Source organism: Camelus dromedarius, chromosome 16 (assembly GCF_036321535.1).
Source record: "Camelus dromedarius isolate mCamDro1 chromosome 16, mCamDro1.pat, whole genome shotgun sequence".
Lineage (NCBI taxonomy): Eukaryota > Metazoa > Chordata > Mammalia > Artiodactyla > Camelidae > Camelus > Camelus dromedarius.
In genome coordinates, this window is record NC_087451.1 from 45,756,007 (window position 1) to 45,775,459 (window position 19,453).

At 52.2% G+C, this 19,453-nt stretch overlaps 1 protein-coding gene across 6 annotated transcripts; it reads left to right on the plus strand.

The window, feature by feature from the left end:
• Positions 1–498: 498 nt before the first annotated feature.
• INPP5K (inositol polyphosphate-5-phosphatase K) lies at positions 499–18,768 on the plus strand. 6 transcript variants are annotated; one of them, XM_010978909.3, is made up of 13 exons: positions 506–790; positions 2,182–2,264; positions 2,658–2,765; positions 3,105–3,206; positions 6,180–6,296; positions 6,650–6,825; positions 7,417–7,528; positions 8,160–8,269; positions 15,428–15,614; positions 16,509–16,646; positions 16,916–16,999; positions 17,171–17,275; positions 17,472–18,768. In XM_010978909.3, the coding sequence occupies exons 4-13, from the start codon at positions 3,108–3,110 to the stop codon at positions 17,529–17,531; spliced, it is 1,188 nt and encodes a 395-aa protein (XP_010977211.1). In that variant the 5' UTR covers positions 506–790; positions 2,182–2,264; positions 2,658–2,765; positions 3,105–3,107; the 3' UTR covers positions 17,532–18,768. The 6 variants fall into 6 exon arrangements, with proteins under 6 accessions (XP_064351906.1, XP_031324371.1, XP_010977211.1 ...); XM_031468510.2 differs by having other exon boundaries at positions 507–790; positions 3,098–3,206; XM_031468511.2 differs by lacking the exon at positions 3,105–3,206 and having other exon boundaries at positions 505–790.
• The last annotated feature ends 685 nt before the right edge of the window (positions 18,769–19,453 follow it).

Sequence of the window (19,453 nt, forward strand, 5' to 3'; positions counted from 1 at the left end):
TTATTTTTAGTTCACTGCTCAATTTTCTGAGCCCAGGAGCCCCCAAAGGTCCAATATGTTTGCATGAGTTTGAAAAGTGAAAAATACTTTAAAGTGGGGATAGAGGTGAACTAAGAATGGAGGCGCTTAGTGACCAAGAGAAGACAGATTACCTGTAGTCAGGGGGAAAGAGACTGGATTACAGGCCGGACAGTGGCTGAGCTGCGCCCCTTCCCCCTCACCTTCCCCCAACGCCTCTGGGCGTTGGGAACCTGAAGGAAGACAGTGCAGAGGCTCGAGACCTCAGACTCGGTGTTTGAAACCAGACACGCCAGGAGGCTCACGCGGCCGTGGCGGTGGCTTCCGCCGGAAGATGGCCCCTCTCGGCCGGCCTCGCGCGGGGCACCTTGGGAGCCGGAGGGGGCGGTCTCCCCTAACGGTAGGCGGGGCAGTGTTGCGTCGGGTTCTAATGACACGAGGACACGCCTCTCACGTCCCGGTGTCCTAGGCCCCTTTCCTCTCCGCCTTTCACCGTTTCGCGCTCATTGGAGAGTACCGCCTCTTCCCCCGGGCCGCGCCACCCAGAGCCCTCCGTGCGCTCAGGCCCCGCCTCTTACGGAAGCCGAGGCGGAAGGTCGGAATCCGGAAGAAAAACAATCGGGTGAGAGAGAGCTGGCCAGCACCTGCTACCCGAGGGGGGCCGATCGGGCCGGGACCGGCTGCGGCGGGGAGACACGAGCCGGCCTGGCCACCGCGTGGGGACCATGGCAGCCACGAACCCACGGACCGAACCGAGAAGCAGGACGCTCAGGTGAGGAAGGCGGCTGCGGGGAGGCCGGCCTGCTCCGGGTGGGGTCCCTGCCTCCGACCTACTTGGGGCTGAGGGTCCGGGGCAGAACCAGGCTGGGAGAGAAGGAGCCAGACCTGCGGGGCTGCTTCTAGTTCAGAGTCGTCTCACAATCTCCCAGGCCAGTATCAAGAGGGGTATGTTGGGCTCGAACCCCTCACCCATTTCAAACTCAGGCCGCCAAGCTCGTTCCCACTTGGATGCCCCAAGCAGATGTCTCAGTTCGCTTCTGGAGGAGGCAGCAGCATTGGACTGTTTGAAGTTAAAGACAGAACAAAACATTCTCTTCTTAGCTCTTGAGTAGAAATCTCGTTCTTACTTTTGATCAGCACATACATCATGGGGTCTGCCTGATCCCGTTGTGACCTCCTGAAATCCAAAATCAGATTTAGATAAGATCTTTAGTGAAGTGGTAATAGCCTGGTCCCATGCTTGCTCTTTAACTAGGAGCAACGCTAATCACCAACTTAGTGCAGGTCACGATGCAGGGATTTGATGCTAATCATCGGATCTGAAAGTGGAAACAAGAAATCCTGACTTTGGCTCTCCATCCACTTAGAGCAGGTCCCTGGGAAAACAAGGAGCCTTGGACTGTAAAGGCTGCCTTCCTTAATCCTCTGTTGGACAGCAGGGGGAGATCGTAAACAAACGAAGCACAAAATCTCTGGCTGAGTGCCTAGGAAGGTGGTTTTTTGTTTTTTTTTCTTTTATTATTGTTTTGTTGATGTTCATAAGGAGGGGCAGGAAATTGCTTTAAGCTGGCTAGGAGTTTCTTCAAGTTGTGCTTTTTTAGAACATGGACCTCTAAGAACAGGGTCTGGTGGAGAAGAGATGTTTGGGGACATCCTGCCCTTTTCTCCCACCTCCCCTCACCCCCATTCTAGATCTTCCACTGTTACAGGTTCTTCTCCTCATGGTGTGCCTAGGACTCACCTGAGGCTTGGTGGCTGTTTTTGATCTCCGCAGGATTTGTAGCCCCTGCCTGCTCTGTACTCAGCACAGTCTGGGGGCTTCCTGAGAGTATTGCTGTAACTATTCAGTTGAAGAGATATGCAAGTCACTCCTTCCCCTGAGCCTCTGACGGGATCCAGTGTTCTTGAGAGCTGCTGATCTAGATCTGTTGCTTCCCTAGGGTTTATATGAAGCTGTGGTGGAGGATGTTATCCAACTGATGACTTTTCCCAAGAGGGTAGACTCTTGAGAGAGATGTTGAGAAACCTGTTATTTAGAATCTTCTTAAGCTCTCTGACACACTTGGCAGAATTGGTTGTGCTCCAGGGATCTGCTAGGAAGGAGTGAGGAAGGAAATGTGGTTTCATTATCACTGTTATTTTTGAAATTCCCCTGTCTTGCAGTCCTTAGGCCTCTCACATGGTGAAAACTGAACCTCCAGAATCTTTCTTGTGGTGGGAGGAACCCGTGGACTGAAGAGGGGCAGGTGGGAAGTTGCTGACTGAGCCATGGATGACTGCTGCAGTGTGGAGGGCTGGTAGAATTCATAAATTCCTGACTGTCCACCCCATCTGCACCCCTCCCCTTGCCTGACCCTGGCACCTTTGTGCCCACTTAGGCAGCTCTCTTGCTGTCAGCAGCATAGTGCTGCCAGGTATTGGCAGCTGTGGGCCTGCTCGGAGGAGCCAATCCAGGGTGGGAATTTCCTGCTCCAGGGGATGGAGGTGAAGACGAAGGGCTTGTAGTTCCCTCCACTGGATGCAGAAACATGCATTTCCCATCCTGACAACAGTGGATTGTGGTGCAGCCATTTGCAGGTCCAGCCCCCTGCCAGTTACCTAGACGAGGTCTCATCCTTCCTCATGGCTTCCCTTCCCAGCATACACATCGTGACGTGGAATGTGGCCTCTGCAGCACCGCCTCCAGACCTCAGTGATCTGCTTCAGCTGAACAACCTGAACCTGAATCTGGACATATATGTCATTGGGTAGGTGTCCACAGGGCCCATCACCCATCCCTGCATTCGAGATCAGGTAAGCCTGACCAGTCCCAAGTTGTCCCCGCAGGGAGCTGCTGTACCCTGTATGCCCTCACTCTGGAGTCTGTAGGCCAGGAGCTTTCAGCCTGCATCAGGGCCAGTCAGTGTCTTTTGTCCTGGGTCAGTGATGGCCAGGGGTTGGCGATCAATAGCCAGGGGAGGGAGAGACCATGGTCATGAGAACCCAAGGCTAGAAAGTCAGCTGAGGGCAGTGCTAAATGTCTGCGACAGAGGCAGTGCCCTCCAGGCCAGAGGGAAAGCCTCTGACCTGGGATGGGCAGTTTGCAGGAAATGAACTGTGGGATCATGAGCCTCCTTTCTGACACTGCCTTTGAGGACCCATGGAGCAGTTTCTTCATGGATGTGCTTTCCCCTCTGAGCTTCGTCAAGGTAACTCACAAGTTCATGGGTGGTTGGGAAATGTGTCTCACCTCTTATTACTTACCCCTAGTCCTTTGGTCTCCCACTCAGGCTTTCATGCTGTTTCCCTTTCATTTAAAGACCCAAGCCTCAGTTGTACCTGGCTCCCTGGGGCTCCTGCCTGCCTGTTGTCTTTCTCAGGTAGCTGAGCTGGGACCCCAGGGACTAGTTTAACACCTTGATATTTTTCAGGTTGGGAGAATTCCACGGGGAGGTACAGCGGGGCTTAGTAACACCTCAGGGCTTACCCACCCCCAGCTGCCAATCTCTACTCCCATGCCCAGCCTGAAATCTCAGAGTATAATAATAATTGCCACCATTTATCGAGTGCTTGCTTGGTGTTAAGCATTATAAATAAGCTCTGTATATATGTTATTTAAAAATCTTAACTCTTCTGAAATATGGGTCTTCTGCAGATAAAACCAAGACTCAGAGGTCACACAGGCTATCTGGGATTTGAATCCAGATCGTTCAAACTTCATAACCCATGTTCTTAACTACTGTACTTTCTTGCTATACTGGTGATCCCTAAGGTTGATGGGCTGCTGGTATCAGAGGGTGTCCTCTAATTACAAGAGACATGCACCCTGAATTCTCAGGGGCCCAGAGGTTTGGAGAGGGGAGATAAATGTGGAGGAAAAGAGTTCTCAGCCTGAAGGGCCAGTGTTCTTTGGGAAATCTTTAGACCATAGGAGAATCTACAGGAAGGCTCTAGATTGTTGGATCTCACCTTTCTGCCCTACACAGCTGAGGGGTGAAACACACTCCTATTCAAAACACCTCGAGTAGTGCTTCTTCGAAATACCAGAATTCCTCTTTTCCCTTCCCTGGGTGATTGGATTTCTTCAGAATTAATTGTGTTACCCTAATTTACCTAAGGGTGCTGAGGCAAGAGCCGTGAGTCCTCCAGAGGAGGGCAGAGTAGGGAGGAGGGCATACTAGATTTGGTCCTGCCACTGAGTCTAGAAGATGCCAGCCCCCAAGCCCTTGGCTCCCCCCAGATCAGACTTTGGTCTCTCCCTGCAGACTTGGAGCTGGATCTTCTTGGAGGGCAGAGCCACTTTTCTCTGACCACCCACTCCCTTCCCAAACCTGGAGGCCTCCTTGTACTTCAGCTAACTGACAAGGGATTGGTGGAATGGAATCAAGCCAAGGAAATTAGCTCATCTTGTGGCATAGACACAGCTCATTCTACCCATGCGGCCTCCTGAGAGCCTGGCACCCAAAGCAGATGACCCTCCTTCCCCCAGCCAGGAGTTGAGGGGCAAGCCCTGCCTGCAGCCTGTTCCTTGGGCTGGAAGCTGCCAGCCTTAGGTTGAGAAGCCTGGGGTTGACCCCCTTTGCTGGCTCCAAGGCTCTCAGTTGCCTCCCTCTAGTCCCTTCCTTAGCTCCTCCTCCTTCATTTCCTCCAATTAGCACTTCCCCTATAAGTCTCTGGCCTTTTCCCACAGCTCCACCCTTTCTCCCAATCCAAGCTTTCCTGCCCCACCCCCACCCTCATCCTCCTCGCCCCCTCACCCCCTCACTGCTACTTCAGAAAGTGGACCGGTGCCTTTGTGGATTAATATTAAGCTTGAAACTCTTCCTGAATCTTTATCAGTTCCCTGGGGGTTAGTCCCTCAGAGTCTAGCCCTACCCCCACTTCCATGGTCCTATATACACATGAAGGGGAAGGGCCCAGACTCAGGGTGGAGAGTGAGGTGGGGGACACATTTATAGCAATCTCTGCCCAACCCTAGGTTCTCATGCCTCCCTCACTCAGTCCTGGGTTTGGGGTTCCCCCTGCTTTGATTCCTTCACTGTGCCAGGGCTCCTGGCCTGCGGGATCAAGTTTCATAATTCCTGGAAGGCCCCAGTACATGCTCCCCACCCGGGGATTTCCTCCTTGGCCTCTGCACCTCATGCTCCGGAAATAGCTACTCGGATAGTGGGTGTAGACAGCCTGAAGCTGAGAGAGGGTCACTGGCCCATTCCCACCCCGCCTCCGTGGCCACCGAGAGCAGGGATTTTGACAGTCCTGGTCCTTTGACGTTGTTATCCAGGTGGTCCTTCTGGTTCCTTAGTCTCCTTGAGCCTCAAGTCCTTCATCTGCAAAACAAGGACAGTGCTTCCCGAAAGGGTGGGCGAGGAGATATAATGCGATAGGAAGCGCGTCAGGAGACAGAGGCTGCTCTCCCTGTTCTCCCGAGCCTGCAAACACGTCCTCTGTCCGCTCATCCCCTCTGCGATGCTTTCATAGACACCAACTGCCCACAGTCTGTGTTATTTTTTGGTAGCATCTTCTTAATTTCTTTCTACTCAACTCTAATGTACGGAGAAGTTAAGTGTAGTTTTATAGATTTTTATATGCATATGCAGCCTTGTCACCACCAGTTAAATCAAGATACAGAATATTTCCATACCCTAGAAGGTTCTCATGTTCTTCCCCTGCATTTACTTTCAAGAATCCTTAAGCCAAAAAATAATAGGTGCCGGTTAACCAAGCATCCTTGAGACAGATTCTTGCTTTATCAATGAGAAAATAGGCTGAGACTTGCCCAATATCAAATACTAAGTGCCCAAGCTGAGATAGATCCCGCCCCTTAGCCTCCGTTCATCTTTGAGCATCTGTGAAATTCTTCTGAGCCCTGGCCCACGGTACTTGTAGGACCTCAGAAAGGTATCAGAGAGAAAAGCACCTGACCATGCCTGGGGCTGGCACTGAGTCAGCGCCTTTCTGATGGCAGGGTCCCTGTCAGCCTTGTCTTCTCTGTCCTCCACCCCCCAGCCCAGGGGCAGAAACTGAAACTTGCTTAGCTCCCACAGTGCATCATTTGGCAGCTGAGACTCAAATTGAGATGCCATAGACCCCTGGGTCAGGGCATCCATGTGGCTCAGGCCTCGAGAGCACCGAGCACAGCGCCTGGCAGGGACATGAATGACCAGTGCCCCTCTGTCCTGCAGGTCTCCAGTGTCCGCATGCAGGGGCTTCTGTTACTGATCTTTGCCAAGTATCAGCATTTGCCCTTTATCCAGATCCTGTCTACTAAATCCACCCCCACTGGCCTCTTCGGGTACTGGGTAAGGACTAAGCTGTTATCTGAGTCAAGAGTTGGGAGGCCTCCTATCACTGGGCTGGGAAAAACTGGAAGCTTTAGAGCTGGGCAAATGAAAAAGGGGGTGAAAGGAATCTTGGCACCCTGTCCAGGCCAGTGCCCTGCAAAGCTACCTCCCTGCCTCAGGGGGGCTTAGCATCCCCAAGGCTGTTGGGTGAGCTGGGCTGTGGGGTTGGAGAGGCCACTCTGGGGAACTGAGCATCTGGCCCTAGGAGATCCCGCAGGAGGTGAGACCATCACCTCAGGCCTAAGGCAGGAAAAGAGAAGTGTGGCCCACCCAGAGCAGCTTCCCACCCTTCTGCCCACCTGTCCTACCAGGGGAACAAAGGGGGCGTCAACATCTTCCTGAAGCTTTATGGCTACTATGTCAGCATCATCAACTGCCACCTGCCCCCCCACATGGCCAACAATGACCAGCGGCTGGAACACTTTGACCGGATCCTGGAGATGCAGAATTTTGAGGCACAGGATATCCCCAACATCCTGGACCACGAGTGAGCGTGCCGTTGTGAACTACCGCCCTGTCCTTCCCCCCATGCCAGCCCAGGCGAGCGTGCTCTGCCAGGTCACTGCTCCCCAGCCAGAGGCAGTCTGTGCTCCATCCCTGCCCTCTCCCAGCCTCTTCCCTGATGCCCCATCTGCTTTCCTGTCCAGCTTTGCCTACCTGGGGTCTGGGGCCCCTTCCCTTACCCTAGCCCCTCTGTCCTGCCTGGAAACCCTGGACACTCTGAACATCCTAGGTCAGGATCCTCCGTGGTTCCCTGGAAGGGCTGGTTGTCGCCTTGCCTGGTGCCCAGTTGAGGGAGAGGGAGGGAGGGCTAGAGTCTGCTCCATATTTGCCACTTGTCCCCCAGGACTGGTCTCTTCGGCTTAAATGGTGGGGTGGGGGCCATGAGAACAGTCCTGTTGGGCCCACGCAACTTGTCTTCACCTGATCCTCTGCCAGCATCTGGCTTCTCACCCACCTCCTCGAGCTTTCCATTCTCCAGCAGCCCTGCAGTGAGCAGGCCAGAGCCCCCAGTTGCCCTCCCTTCTCTGACCTCATCACAAACCCTCAGGCCACCTGCCTTCCTTTCTTTCTGAAGCCTCATCCTCTGGTTTGGAGACATGAACTTTCGGATCGAGGACTTTGGGTTGCACTTTGTCCGGGAATCCATAAAAAATCAATTCTACAGTGACCTGTGGGAGAAGGATCAGGTATCCAGTGATGGGAGGTCCCTGAGGGGTGGTCTGAGCCCCTGATGGGGGTCAACATGAGATATGGGGGGTTCCCTAGTGCCTCTTCTTTGCCAAGCCTCTGTTCCCTGGCAGGGAGGAACCTAAGAGGTCTTCACACCTGGGGGTGGGGCAGCCAGTCCTGTCGGGGCCTGGTCTCCACCTGGGGGTCCTGGGGCACAGCCGCTGGTTGTGCGTGCGAGTAGGGAGTGAGAAGGGCTTTGACCTGCCGTGGATGCCAAGATACCAGCCCGCTTGTGTCCCTGCCATCTTTCCCATCCCCAGCCTCCCCTCTGACATATGTCTGCTAGTGGCTCCCAGAGAGAAGGAATTCAAAACCTGGTCCCTACAGTCCAAAGACTGGGGAATGGCAGGCAGCTGCCTCCCCTGGGACTGTGGGGTAATGTTTACAAGAGGATTTAGCTGCTCTCCTGGTGGTTGGGGTGCAGTGGAGCTGGGGTGCTGAGGCTGCCGCTGGGGCAGTGAGGAAATGACATGGTGTGGTTTGATTCTTGTCCCACTGTGATGGCGTGTGCTGATCCCTTGAATGGAGTGTGGTGCTGGGCCGTGGGGTCAGGCCTGTTGGGAGATGGGACCTTGCCTTTCTCTCCAGCTCAGCATTGCCAAAAGACACGACCTGCTGCTCCGGGAGTTCCAGGAGGGCCCCCTGCTCTTCCCGCCCACCTACAAGTTTGATAAGAACTCCAACACCTATGACACCAGGTGAGGGGACTCCACTAGAGAGGATCAGCTTGTCGCAGATCTGGAGTTAGCCCACGAGGAGGAAATGGGAGGTGAGGGGCCTGGAAGTCAAATTATGCTGGCCCCAGTGGCAGCGGGAGCTGCATCAGAACAGAAGTATTAGGGAAGCAGGAATAGATCCAGTCATCACCTCTCAGGGGTGGCACCCCCTGCTGACTATGGGAGGGGTCCTAGATTGTCCTCAGAGACAGCAGGAAGGGAGGACAGAGACAGCAAGAAGGGGGTTGGTGGCAGGGCAGATAGAACCAAAGGAGAAGGGAGGACTGCTGACTCCTGACTTGGGAGGGACTTATTTGAGCATTCTGGGAACCCCTCTCCCCACTCCCCAGGGCTTTCTGGTCTTCCCCTACAGGGGCCAGAAATCTTGCCCTGCCCCAGCTGTGAGTGGGTCGGCTACCACTCAGGCAGATGAAGTAGTGCTGCTAGGGGAGCGTTCATGGGGAACAGTACAAAGATCCTGCCTCTAGTAGTTAGAAGTGCAGCTCTGCCCTTCATCAGCTACATGACACTGGACATGGTATTTCAGCCTCAGTTTTGTCATCTATAAAATGTGAGTGATAACAGTACCTACTTCATGGGGCTGAGGATTAAATGAGACATTGCATATGCTTAGCCCAGCGCCTGGCGCCCAGTATGCACTATGATAACTGCTGTTGTTATTTTGAGATACATGTCTTCAGATGGTTGTTTTACTGAAAACCTTTCTAAGCTTAGAAGGGGCCAGGTAACCACCAAAACCTTAGGGTTGGGCAGAGGGACAAGAAGTCCTTGGCCTGATTTAGGGCAAGGGTTCTGATCTCTTTGAAGAAAAAGAACCCCCTACCTGTTACAGGGCTTTTCATGTCAACTGGAGCAGCTCCTTCGTGGGTTCCCCTAGCAGGACTAGCTTAGGTGGGAGGAGGAGATACCTTCGAGGGCATCCAGGCCTCTGGGATTTAGAGGGGGAGTAGGTGTCTCCACAGCCAATTCAAGGGGACAGGCAGAGCTGCTGGCCAGTGCTGGAAGTGGCATGGCAGAGCCACAAGGTCCCCACCAGGGAAGAGGGAGAGCGTGAGCCATGTCAGGAGTGTGGAGCAAGACGGAGTGGGGTGGTGGCTGGGGCAGTGCACACAAGACGAGACCACCAACATTGGTAACAGGGTCCAACCTGGGCAGCAGTGCAAGCCAGAAAGAAGGTGAGAGGGCAGGTTCCTGCTGGCCCGCTGGCCTGGTTCCACAGCTGCCAGTCTCCCCAGCCGTCCATTGGAAATGAGGGTCATCATGCAAATTGTAAGGCCCCAGGGGTCAGGCTGGGGCCTTGGAGGCTGGGACCTTCCACCAATTGACTTCAGAACCTCACTTGCCAGCAGGAAAAGCGCTGCTGACAGGCCATGTGGCCAGGTGTCCCTTTGCCCACCCCCACCCCCAGGTGCAGGAGGGAAACCTTCAGGAGACTGGAAGTCATAGAGGTTGGGTAGAGAGGCTGAGATGTTCTTCCCCAGGTGCCTCAGCTAGTGATGGCAGAGCCGGAGTAACTCTGTTACCCACCATGCTCTCCTCTAACCCACGGTGTCTCCGAATTCACAGCCAGTTTGCCCGCAGCTGCAGCAGAAAGGAGACCACGACTGGGATGGCAGAGGCTTGTAAGGAGGAGGCAGATCCTTATTTCCATGTAACAGATACAATCACCCTGTGACTGAGCACTTCCCGTGGACCAGGCATTGTACAAACTGCCTGGCCTGCATCACTTCACTTAATTCCTACCAGAGCCTCATTAGGCGGACATCGTTGATAATGAGTTTTTACAAATAAGGAAACTGAGTCTCGGAAGATTTAAGTAGGGTGGTAGCAGAGTAAGTGATGGAGCAAGAATTTGAACTTGAGTCTGTGTGAATCCACACTCATGCGCCTCCCCTTGCCTGGAGCCCAGGAAATGAAGGAATGTCTGGACAGGAACAGGGGGCATTACAGGGGGATATCATAACTGAAATATTCCCAGCTGAGAGTTCCTGTGGTGGGCAGGGCCTGAGCCCCACATAGGGAACAGAAACATTCCTGTCTAATCAGTCTGTTACTCATCCTTGAAAATACAGTTCAGACATCATCTCTTCTGGTAAGCCTTCCCTGACCCTTGCCTGTTTCACTGAGAGTTCCCTCCTGCCTTTACGCTGCCTACAAACCATGCACACACCATGCTTTCAGTGTTGCTGTGTTTTTTTTTTTTTCTTAATTAGTGTTTTTGTTTGTTTTTTGGCAGGGAGAGGGAATTGGAGGTAATTCAATTTATTTATTTATTTATTTTCTTATTTAATTTTTTTTTTAAACGGAGGTACTGGGGATTGAACCCAGGGCCTCATGCACACTAAGCATGCACTCTACCAGTGAGCTATACCCTACCCCCCAGTGTTGCTTTTAAGACACAGTGTGCCTTTCTTGCTGCACTATGAATGCCCAGAGCATAGAGACTGGATCTGATTTATGACCATCCCTGGTATGTAGCGTAGTGCCTGGCATATGTTTGAACTGGGAGCCTGAGAGGACAAAAGGAAAAGGTATGGTATTTAAGGAGCAGCCAGTCTAGTAGAGGGACCCACCCAGAGCAAGAGAGCCAAAGAAACACTCTCGAGTCCAGGAGTTGGCTGATAGAAGTTTCCAGAACTCTGTGTGGAAGCACTGAAGGAGGTTGAAGCAAGTGGTGAGGAGGCGGGCAGCTGAGGCCAGGAGCAGTCAACGAGAGTTGTTGTCAGGGAGGCAGCAGAGTTGGCAGAAAGAAGGGCAGGCATTCTGATCAGTCAGCAGCGCTGCCGAGAGGCACCTTGAGCGGAGCTGGCGAGGCTGTGAGCGCGTTGTGCGCAGGGCACGTCTGCAGCTCAGCCCGGCCACGTGTCCCCGAGCCAAAATGTAATGAGAAACGAGGTCAGCTCCATTACAGGGGCGGGCCAAAGGGCTGAGGGCGGGAAATCCTGTTAAAGTCAGGGATTGCATTCGGGTTTTGTTACAGTCGACATGAACCCAGTCAGCCTCCCCACTAGGCCATGAGGAGAGGGTATTATGATCAATCTAGTCAAGACTCGTGTCCAGAGTTCAATGGGACACTTAGAAGCCGTCTACAGGGATCTGAGAGGAAAAGGGCTTTCAGACCTGAAAATGGAACACATCACTACTTTTGGGTCAGTAAATTGGCTCAAATTTTCTAGGCTCTTAAGCCAAGAGAATCTTGCAGAGCTACATGGTTTTAAGTTTTAGAAAGTAAAGACTTAACTACAGGTATACCTGGGAGATACAGCGAGTTGGTTCCAGACCACCGCAGCAAAGCAAATATCACAACAGAGAGTCACAGATTTTTAGATCTCCTGGTACATATAAAAGTTATGTTCACACTGTACTGTAGTTTGTTGAGTGTGCAATAGCTTTCCATCTTTAAAAAAAAGTACATACCTTAATTTAAAAATACTTTATTGGTAAAAAATTCTAACCATCATCTGAGCCTTCAGTGAGTCATAATCTTTTCTCAATAGTGACAACAAAGATCACAGATCACCATAACAAATATAACAATAATGAAAAAGCTTGAAATATTGCAAGAATAACCAAAATGTGGCCCAGAGACAGGAGGTGAGCAAATGCTGTTGGCAAAATGGCGTCGACAGGCTTGCTCCACGCAGGGTTGCCACAAACCAACGTACAGAAAACACGGTATCAGCAAAGCACAAGAAGACAAGGTATACTTATAACCTTCACAAACAACTCTTAGACTCAGTCACGACCATTCAGCCCCAAAGTATTAGTGAGGCCCCGCTCTGGTAACACACACTGGGAATTGGCCACCTCAGGGCAAGCTGGAGGAGACAGGTGCAGAGGAAGGAGTCAGCCACCTGGGCAAGTGGCCAGCCTCCACCTGGACAGGGTGACCTCGCTGAACTTCAGTGTCTTGTAGAAAGAGAACGATGTGGCCTGTAGCATTCTCCCAGTGCAGGGAGGGTTAGCATGGTCCCCGAGGCACCCATCACAGTGCCTGATGCACAGAAGGCCCCTATGTTCAGCTATTATTGTTATTAGGAGTGGAGAACTGGGGGATATATATAATATTTAGTTTGTACATATTTATTTTGCCTACCTGTTCCTTGTCTTTTGTTTGTCAAGTGAGCTCCTCAATGGCTTTATCAATCCCATTTACCAGATCCCCAGCTGCTTGGCATGTAACAAAGGCTCAGTAAATCTCGTTGAAAGAAAGAACAATATGGGTGCCCAGTGATGAGTGTGGGCCAGGCCATGGAAAAGGAAGGAAGGGAAACAGGCTGAGGTACTGAGGAGGAAGGAGAGTCAAGCTGTGGTCAGGACTTGGGGAGGATGCTGACGGGACAGCATGTGTGGGCTCTGGACCATAATGAAGTGGGGGAGGTTGCTTTGAAAGGGAGAGTGGTACATTCATGTGGTTCATTACCAAGTTTTCAGAATTGCTAGGCACTGTATGTTCAAGGTTGGTTTGGAGATCTAGTCTATAGTCTCTGGGATGGAAATACCACATTCCAATGTCCCCTGAACGCTCCTCAGAAGAGTGAACGGTTGAAACAACCCAGGAGCCCTGAGCAGATGTGGTTTAGCCAGTTACCACTTCTTGACCACTCCCTCGGTGCTATAATTTATTTAATCTTCACAGTGGCTCTTTGAAGTAAGTACTGTTATCACCCCCTCTTAGAGTTGAAGAAACTGAGGCTTGGAGTGGTGATGTCACTTGCCCAAGGGCAGAGCCTTTTCTTTTTTTTTTAAACTAGATTACTGGTTTCTTATAAAAGGATGTAACTCAGGAACCTGCAGATAGAAGAGATGTGTAGGGCAAGGTATGGGGGAAGGAAGGGTAGGGAGCATCCGTGCCCTCTCCAAGGGCGCCACTCTCCCCAAATCTCCACATATTCACCACTCGAAACCACACCTGTGCTTTTTTTCCCCCCATGGGCTAAAGTCCAAGTTTATTCCACTATGTCAGGCTGACTCTCTCAACTGTGTCTTAAGAATCCAAGTACGGTGGGGGAGGGGATAGCTCAGTGGTAGAGCATATGCCTAGCATGCACCAGGTCCTAGGTTCAATCCCCAGTACCTCCACCAAAATAAATAAATAAACAAATAAGAAACTAATTACGTCCCTCCACAAAAAAAAAAAGAAGAAAAAGTATCAAACTAAGGGAATTTATAGGTGAGTACTTGACTGATGTATGCACCACAAAGTAAATAAAAGATGTAAAAAATTCTGGCAATAGAAATTCTACTGCTAGAGAGTCTAATGCCGTTGGGAGGATGCAGTGGGGAAATAAGTCTCAAAAAATTTTTTTAACATCCAGGGTGAAAAAAGTGGAGAAACTAAATTAAAAATAGATGGCAGGGTCAAATCATCTGTCTTAAGGCCACCAGATTTAAACACACCTGCTATTAATGAATAGGGCTGAACCTTTCCCCAACTGATCTCTGATCCTGGAGGTGGAGTTCACCACCGAGGCACCATCCTGCCTCTGTTGCTGGAAAAGCGTATTGCTATTGAAGTGACGACAGTGTGTCAGAAATGTTTATTTAAAACAGTAAGTGGATAAAGCAGAAGACAAAAATAGCATTTCAAACTGATTATAAGCATATGAAACTGTATACGTTAAGATTGGACAGGAAGGGGAGAAGATATAGCTCAGTGGTAGAGTGCATGCTAGCATGCATGAGGTCCTGGGTTCAATTCCCAGTACCTCCATTACATACATAAATAAGCCTAATTACCTCCCCCCACCAAATAAATTTTAAAAAAAGGAGAAGAAGCTACAACTTAAAAAAATAAAAGTTTTAAAAATGATTAAAAAAATTGGGCACATTTTTGAGAAGAGAGATTGAGCTTGGGGATTTTTAGTTATTTGGGTTTCACAAGCGCTTGCTGAGTACCTACTATGTGCCAGGCTCTGTACCAATGCTAAGGACACACAGGAGATTCCAAGAGCCAGTCCTCACCTCTGAGTTCACACACTGACAGGCTGACCGGGAAACAGAAAACTACAATATAATTTAATAGTAGAAGCTCTCGTGTAAGATGCTTTGGAAGCAGAGGGGTCAGGGATGGCTTTATGACAAAGACAGCACTGGAGCTGCGCCTCTCCGTGTGAAGAGGAAGTTCCAGGCAGCAAAACCTGCCAGAGTAAAGGTCCAGAGGCTTGAGAGTCACCAAGGTGAGGCGGGTCTGGGGCAGAGGTGGGAGATGAGGTTGGAAGGAGGGTCAGGCTCCTGTGTGCCTGGAAGCCATGCTTGGAGACTTGAGCTTTATTCTGGAGGCAGTGACGACTCCTTAAAAGTTTTAAAATAGGAATCATCTGAGCAGGCGGCCCCTCAGGGAAGCTGGTGAGTGAGGAACAGGCAGAAGTTCTTTCCCCTGACTCGAGAACAAGGAACCGTAACAGCTAGTGTCTACAGAGAGCTTATTTTGTCCCAAGCATTGTGCTTGGTTTTTTGTGCTTTATCTCACTTAAACATCTCAGCACCCCTATGACATAAGTACTGTTTTTATCTCCATTTTACAGGTGAGGAAGCTGAGGCCTAGGAGAGGTTGGCCCGCTGATAAAGGGCACTGGCTCTGTGGTCACACTGCCTGACCTTGAGTCCTGGCTTCGCCACTCAGTGCCTGTGTGACTTTGGGAAAGTCACTTTCCCCCTGAGACTCAGTTTCTCCACCTGTGAAGAGTGAAGTAAATGGTACTGATCACAGGCACGTAGTGCACATTCCCTAAATGCTTCCCTTTCCTTTCCTAAGGTCACGTCTTTAGTACTGGGGAAGCCAGATTCCAGCTCATTCCATCTGACTCCAAAATCCAAACCTCAGCTTCTTTGATCTTCTGCTACTTTGGTTCAAGAAATAAGAGAGTCTCTAAATGCAATGTTCTGAGTCACAATTTGATTCAGAGAAATGCAGAATAGACTGAGGGTCCTTGGCTGAGTCTGACAGAGGCAGCATACTTGTGACTCTGTTGGGCACCATCCCCTCTGCTGCCCTGCCGGGCCCCAGCTCCAGCCCAGGGCTCTCTTGGCTGCTGACAGGTGCTGGTGTGAGGGGCTCCAGGAAGCTCGCCTGCCAACTCTTTCTCATCTCCCCACTCTTCCTCTTCCCCCACCCAGTGAGAAAAAACGCAAGCCTGCGTGGACTGACCGCATCCTGTGGCGGTTGAAGCGGCAGCCCCAGGGTGGCTTCCACACCCCCAGGCTGTCAGCCCCTCACTTCTCCCTGTTTCTGAGGAGCTACGTCAGCCACATGATGTACAGCATCAGTGACCATAAGCCCGTCACTGCCACCTTTGAGTTGGAGGTAACTTCCGGGCTGCCCAGCACTTGGCAGAGGAGCAGCCATGCTGGGCCCCGTCCCCACACCCTCCCGCCCTGGGTTCTCATGTCAACAGATCCCCCAGGGGAGACCTGTAGGAGGACATGATTGCCTTTCCTCCCAGGTCAGGTATCCCAGCTCTTCTTGGGAACTGTTGATGGCTCTGTCTGTCAAAAACGTGTTCAAACCCTTTGTCAATAGGTTTCCATTTCCTCCTGGTCCTGTCCCTTGAGGCTCCTGAGTTCCATTATGCCTATTACCTACCGAGTGAAGTACAACTTCCTTTCATTTGTCCTAAACCTACCTGGATCAGGTTGCAAAGGGAGCCCCCTCCATCCTTGTGTCTTGCCGTCTAATGACCAAGACGGTGATGACCTCCTTTGAGCTACTGGTTGCCCGCAGCCTTCACCTTTTCATACTGTTTGTCTGTCTTTATACCATTGTGTCCCTCCACCTGCCTGTAGCTGTTCTCACCAGAGGTCCCCAAATTGGATTTAGGCCTGTGGGTCAGGAACTCTGGAGTCCTGACAGCAGCTACCTGGCTTCTTTCTTCAACCTGTCAGCAACTCCCCCAATCTCCCCCACCCTACCCCCACCCTCACCCTCCAGCACTCAGCTCTCTGTTTGGTTACCCACTGGGCCCCCGGGCCCATCCTCCCTGGCAGGGCATGCCACCCCTGACAAGCCCTTGGCTCTTTCTCTTTCCAGCTGGCCAGCCAAGGTCTGATACTCTCAGGGCAGCCTAGTGGAGTCCTATGCCCACCCTCCTGGTGCCCCTCCTCCCCCACTGACCTGTTGGAAGGGCACAGTTAAAACATTTGTCTCAGAGTAGGGAATGATGCTGTGGGATTTCAACCCCCTTCCCACCCCTGTGTGTAGCTGAAGCCATTGGTATCTGCCCCACTGATCACCCTGCTCCCCGAGGGCCTGTGCACCATGGAGAACGACCTGTTGATCAGCTACTTCTTGACCACAGACTTCCCCAGCAGCCCCTGGGACTGGATCGGACTGTACAAGGTGACGTGGTGGGCTGGGCAGGGTCTCACCAACCACAACCCCCCCCCACCAGGTTTATTGGTTCTGAGGGCTCCTGGGAGCTGGGCACAGAGACTGGAGAGTTCACCCCCATTCACCCCAGGGGTCCTTGCCCACCTTGGGGCTGGCAGTGAAAGGGAGGGGGCAGATGGTACGATGACCAGACCTAGAACGAGACCATCCTCTCCTTAGGACTTGATGTGAGTCCTGTGTTCTCCCAGACCACTGACCGCCCAATCCCCCTTCCACAGGTGGGGCTGCGCCACATTAATGACTACGTGTCTTATGTCTGGGTTGGGGACAACCAGGTCTCCTTCAGCGACGAGCTGATCCAGGTACCTGCCCCCTTTCCTGAGATAGGTATTCTACATCTCCAGCAGGTAGACTTGCCTGAGCTCTCCTCTTGAGTTCTGGAAGGAACAGAGAGCTGGATACCTTGTCCCTGAGAGCCAGGTGGGGCCTGGGGCCATTAAGGTGACCCCCTTCCTGTCTGTCCTCCCCTTCAGGTATACATCAACATCAGCGACATCCCTGAAACTGAGGAGCAGTTTCTCCTTTTTTACTATAGCAACAACCTGCATTCTGTGGTGGGGATCAGCAAGCCCTTCAAGGTAAAGGGATGCTGGTGGGTAAGAGGGAGGGTAGCACAGAAGACTTGAGCCCATCACCATCGGTTCTCCGAGGCCACGGGCGAAGGATCCCACCCCCATGATGGAGCCACAGAGGTTGGGGAAGGGGAAGATGGAAGGCCCAGCCCCCTCTGCTCCCCAACTGTTTTGTTTTTTAACAACTGTTTTATTGCTGCAGATCCAGCCTCGCTCCTTCTTCCAGGAGGACCCACTGGATGCAGCCCAACCACAGATCTGAGCCGGGATGAGAGTGAATCCAGGGCGGAGGCCAGAGCTGGCAGCCAGCTCTGCCCATCACTGCCAGGAGTGCTGGGGGCCCACCCGGCCTCCTGAGGAGGAAGCCAGCATCCTCCTCCTCCCAGGGGAGATCTAGCCACACTCCTTTGCTCTCTGCAGTCCAGATCTCTGGAATAGGCCCCTTAAATACAGGTTCTTGTTGCTGAGGTGAAACCAGCTAGTTTGTCAACAGTGAAGAGCTAGAGACGGTGCACTAGATGTGGGAAGGACCCTCCAGCCTGCATTTCATTTCTTGATTTTCCCCACACACACTTCCAGTCCCGCCCAAGCAGGCCTGCCAGGCACATGCCCCATCTGGCACAGGCCTGCATTCTTGTCACGCCACCCTGGGCCTTAGGCTGCCTGAGAAGGGGAGATGCTCACATTTGTACAGGCTGCCTAGACTGGTTGGTGCAAGCAGCATTGGGTTCCAGCAGTCTTGGCGTCTCATTGCCTGTCCCCCTGAGGGGTGGGCAGAGGGTCTAGGATCCCTGCATTCAGCAGAAGCAAATGACTAAGTAGGAGGGGCCCTCCACCCAGGCTCTTAGGTAGAGGTCATAGGCAGGTTGATGTGTGTCCTGCCAGCAGCACCCCTCCCCCCTTCCTGTCTGACCCAGGAAGTTCCAGGGCCTGAGCAGAGAATGGGACCCAGGTTTGCTTCTGCTGGAGAGTCAGGCTCCATGCCCCTAACCTGCCCTCTTGTGAAGGGTGGGCAGATGGTAGAGGGACTGTGGCGACAGCCTTTTCCAGGGCAGTCCTTGCCCGGTCCAGCTCATGTGCCCCTACCTTTGCCTGCAGTCATTGGCCAGAAACCTGCCCTCTCTCTAGACTGCTCTGGGACCTCGAGCTGGGGCAGGCGGAGAAGATAGCCAGTAAAGGTGTTTGGAGAATCTGGCCCTGGGGAGTCTTCAGAGCTCATTCTCCAGGTGCTGCATGAACACCTGCCCCACTCCCACCACTAGCCTCCAGCCACTACTGACTCAGTGGCCCTTCTCCCAGGAGAAGACACCTCAGGGAGCCTGTGCTGTGACTGTCATGCCATCCTATGACCTGAGACTGAGGGACACTCCAGTTGCTCTGCATTCATACTCCACCCTGGGAGCCATCAAGAACTGTCCCTGTGGCTTCCAACAGGGCATGGCTGCCTGTGTTCTGTGTCTGTTGCATCAGAATAATTAGAAACCTGGCTTTTACACTTATGTGTGACTCCATGATGGTGTTGGGAACGGGCAGGCTTGCTAGACTCCAGGACAAGGGCCGTGCTGGTGCAGACTAGACTTTCTATGTCTGAGGGTGACAGATGTTGCCCAGATGAGAGCAGAATGAGGTTCTGGGATGGTGGCCCTCTAGGTCCCTGGCCCAGGTGGAGTGTGCCACCTATGCTGTTGGGCACTTCATTTACTCTGCTGCAAAGTAGAGTGGGTTTCTTGGAACTGATTTCAGAAAACATGCTCACCCTGCTCTCACTGGTTCATCCTTCCTCACCTGCCTCTCCCAACACCTTAGTCTTCAGCCTTGGTCCCTGGTTAAGCTATCGAAAAATGTCACCACCTCTTCTCTCTGCCCCACTTCTCCCCAGGTCCCCATGGTAACCTCTGTCCCTGCCCCCAACACACACACCCCTGAGGAACCCTGAACTGTCAGACTTGCCCACATCTGTCCTTCTCACATGCACAACCATTGTGGGTGTCATGACACAGCCACCTTCATCTGCAGGCGGGGAAACCAAAGCTCGGAGAAGTGGTGTGACCCCTCTGAAGTTGCACAGGCAGCTGTGGTGTCATGCAGGATCAGAAACGGGAATGGGGTCAAGACCTGGGTTCGAATCAGAGTTCTAGCCCTACCCACATAGGAGTCTCAGTTGTCTGTAAAATACAAATAATA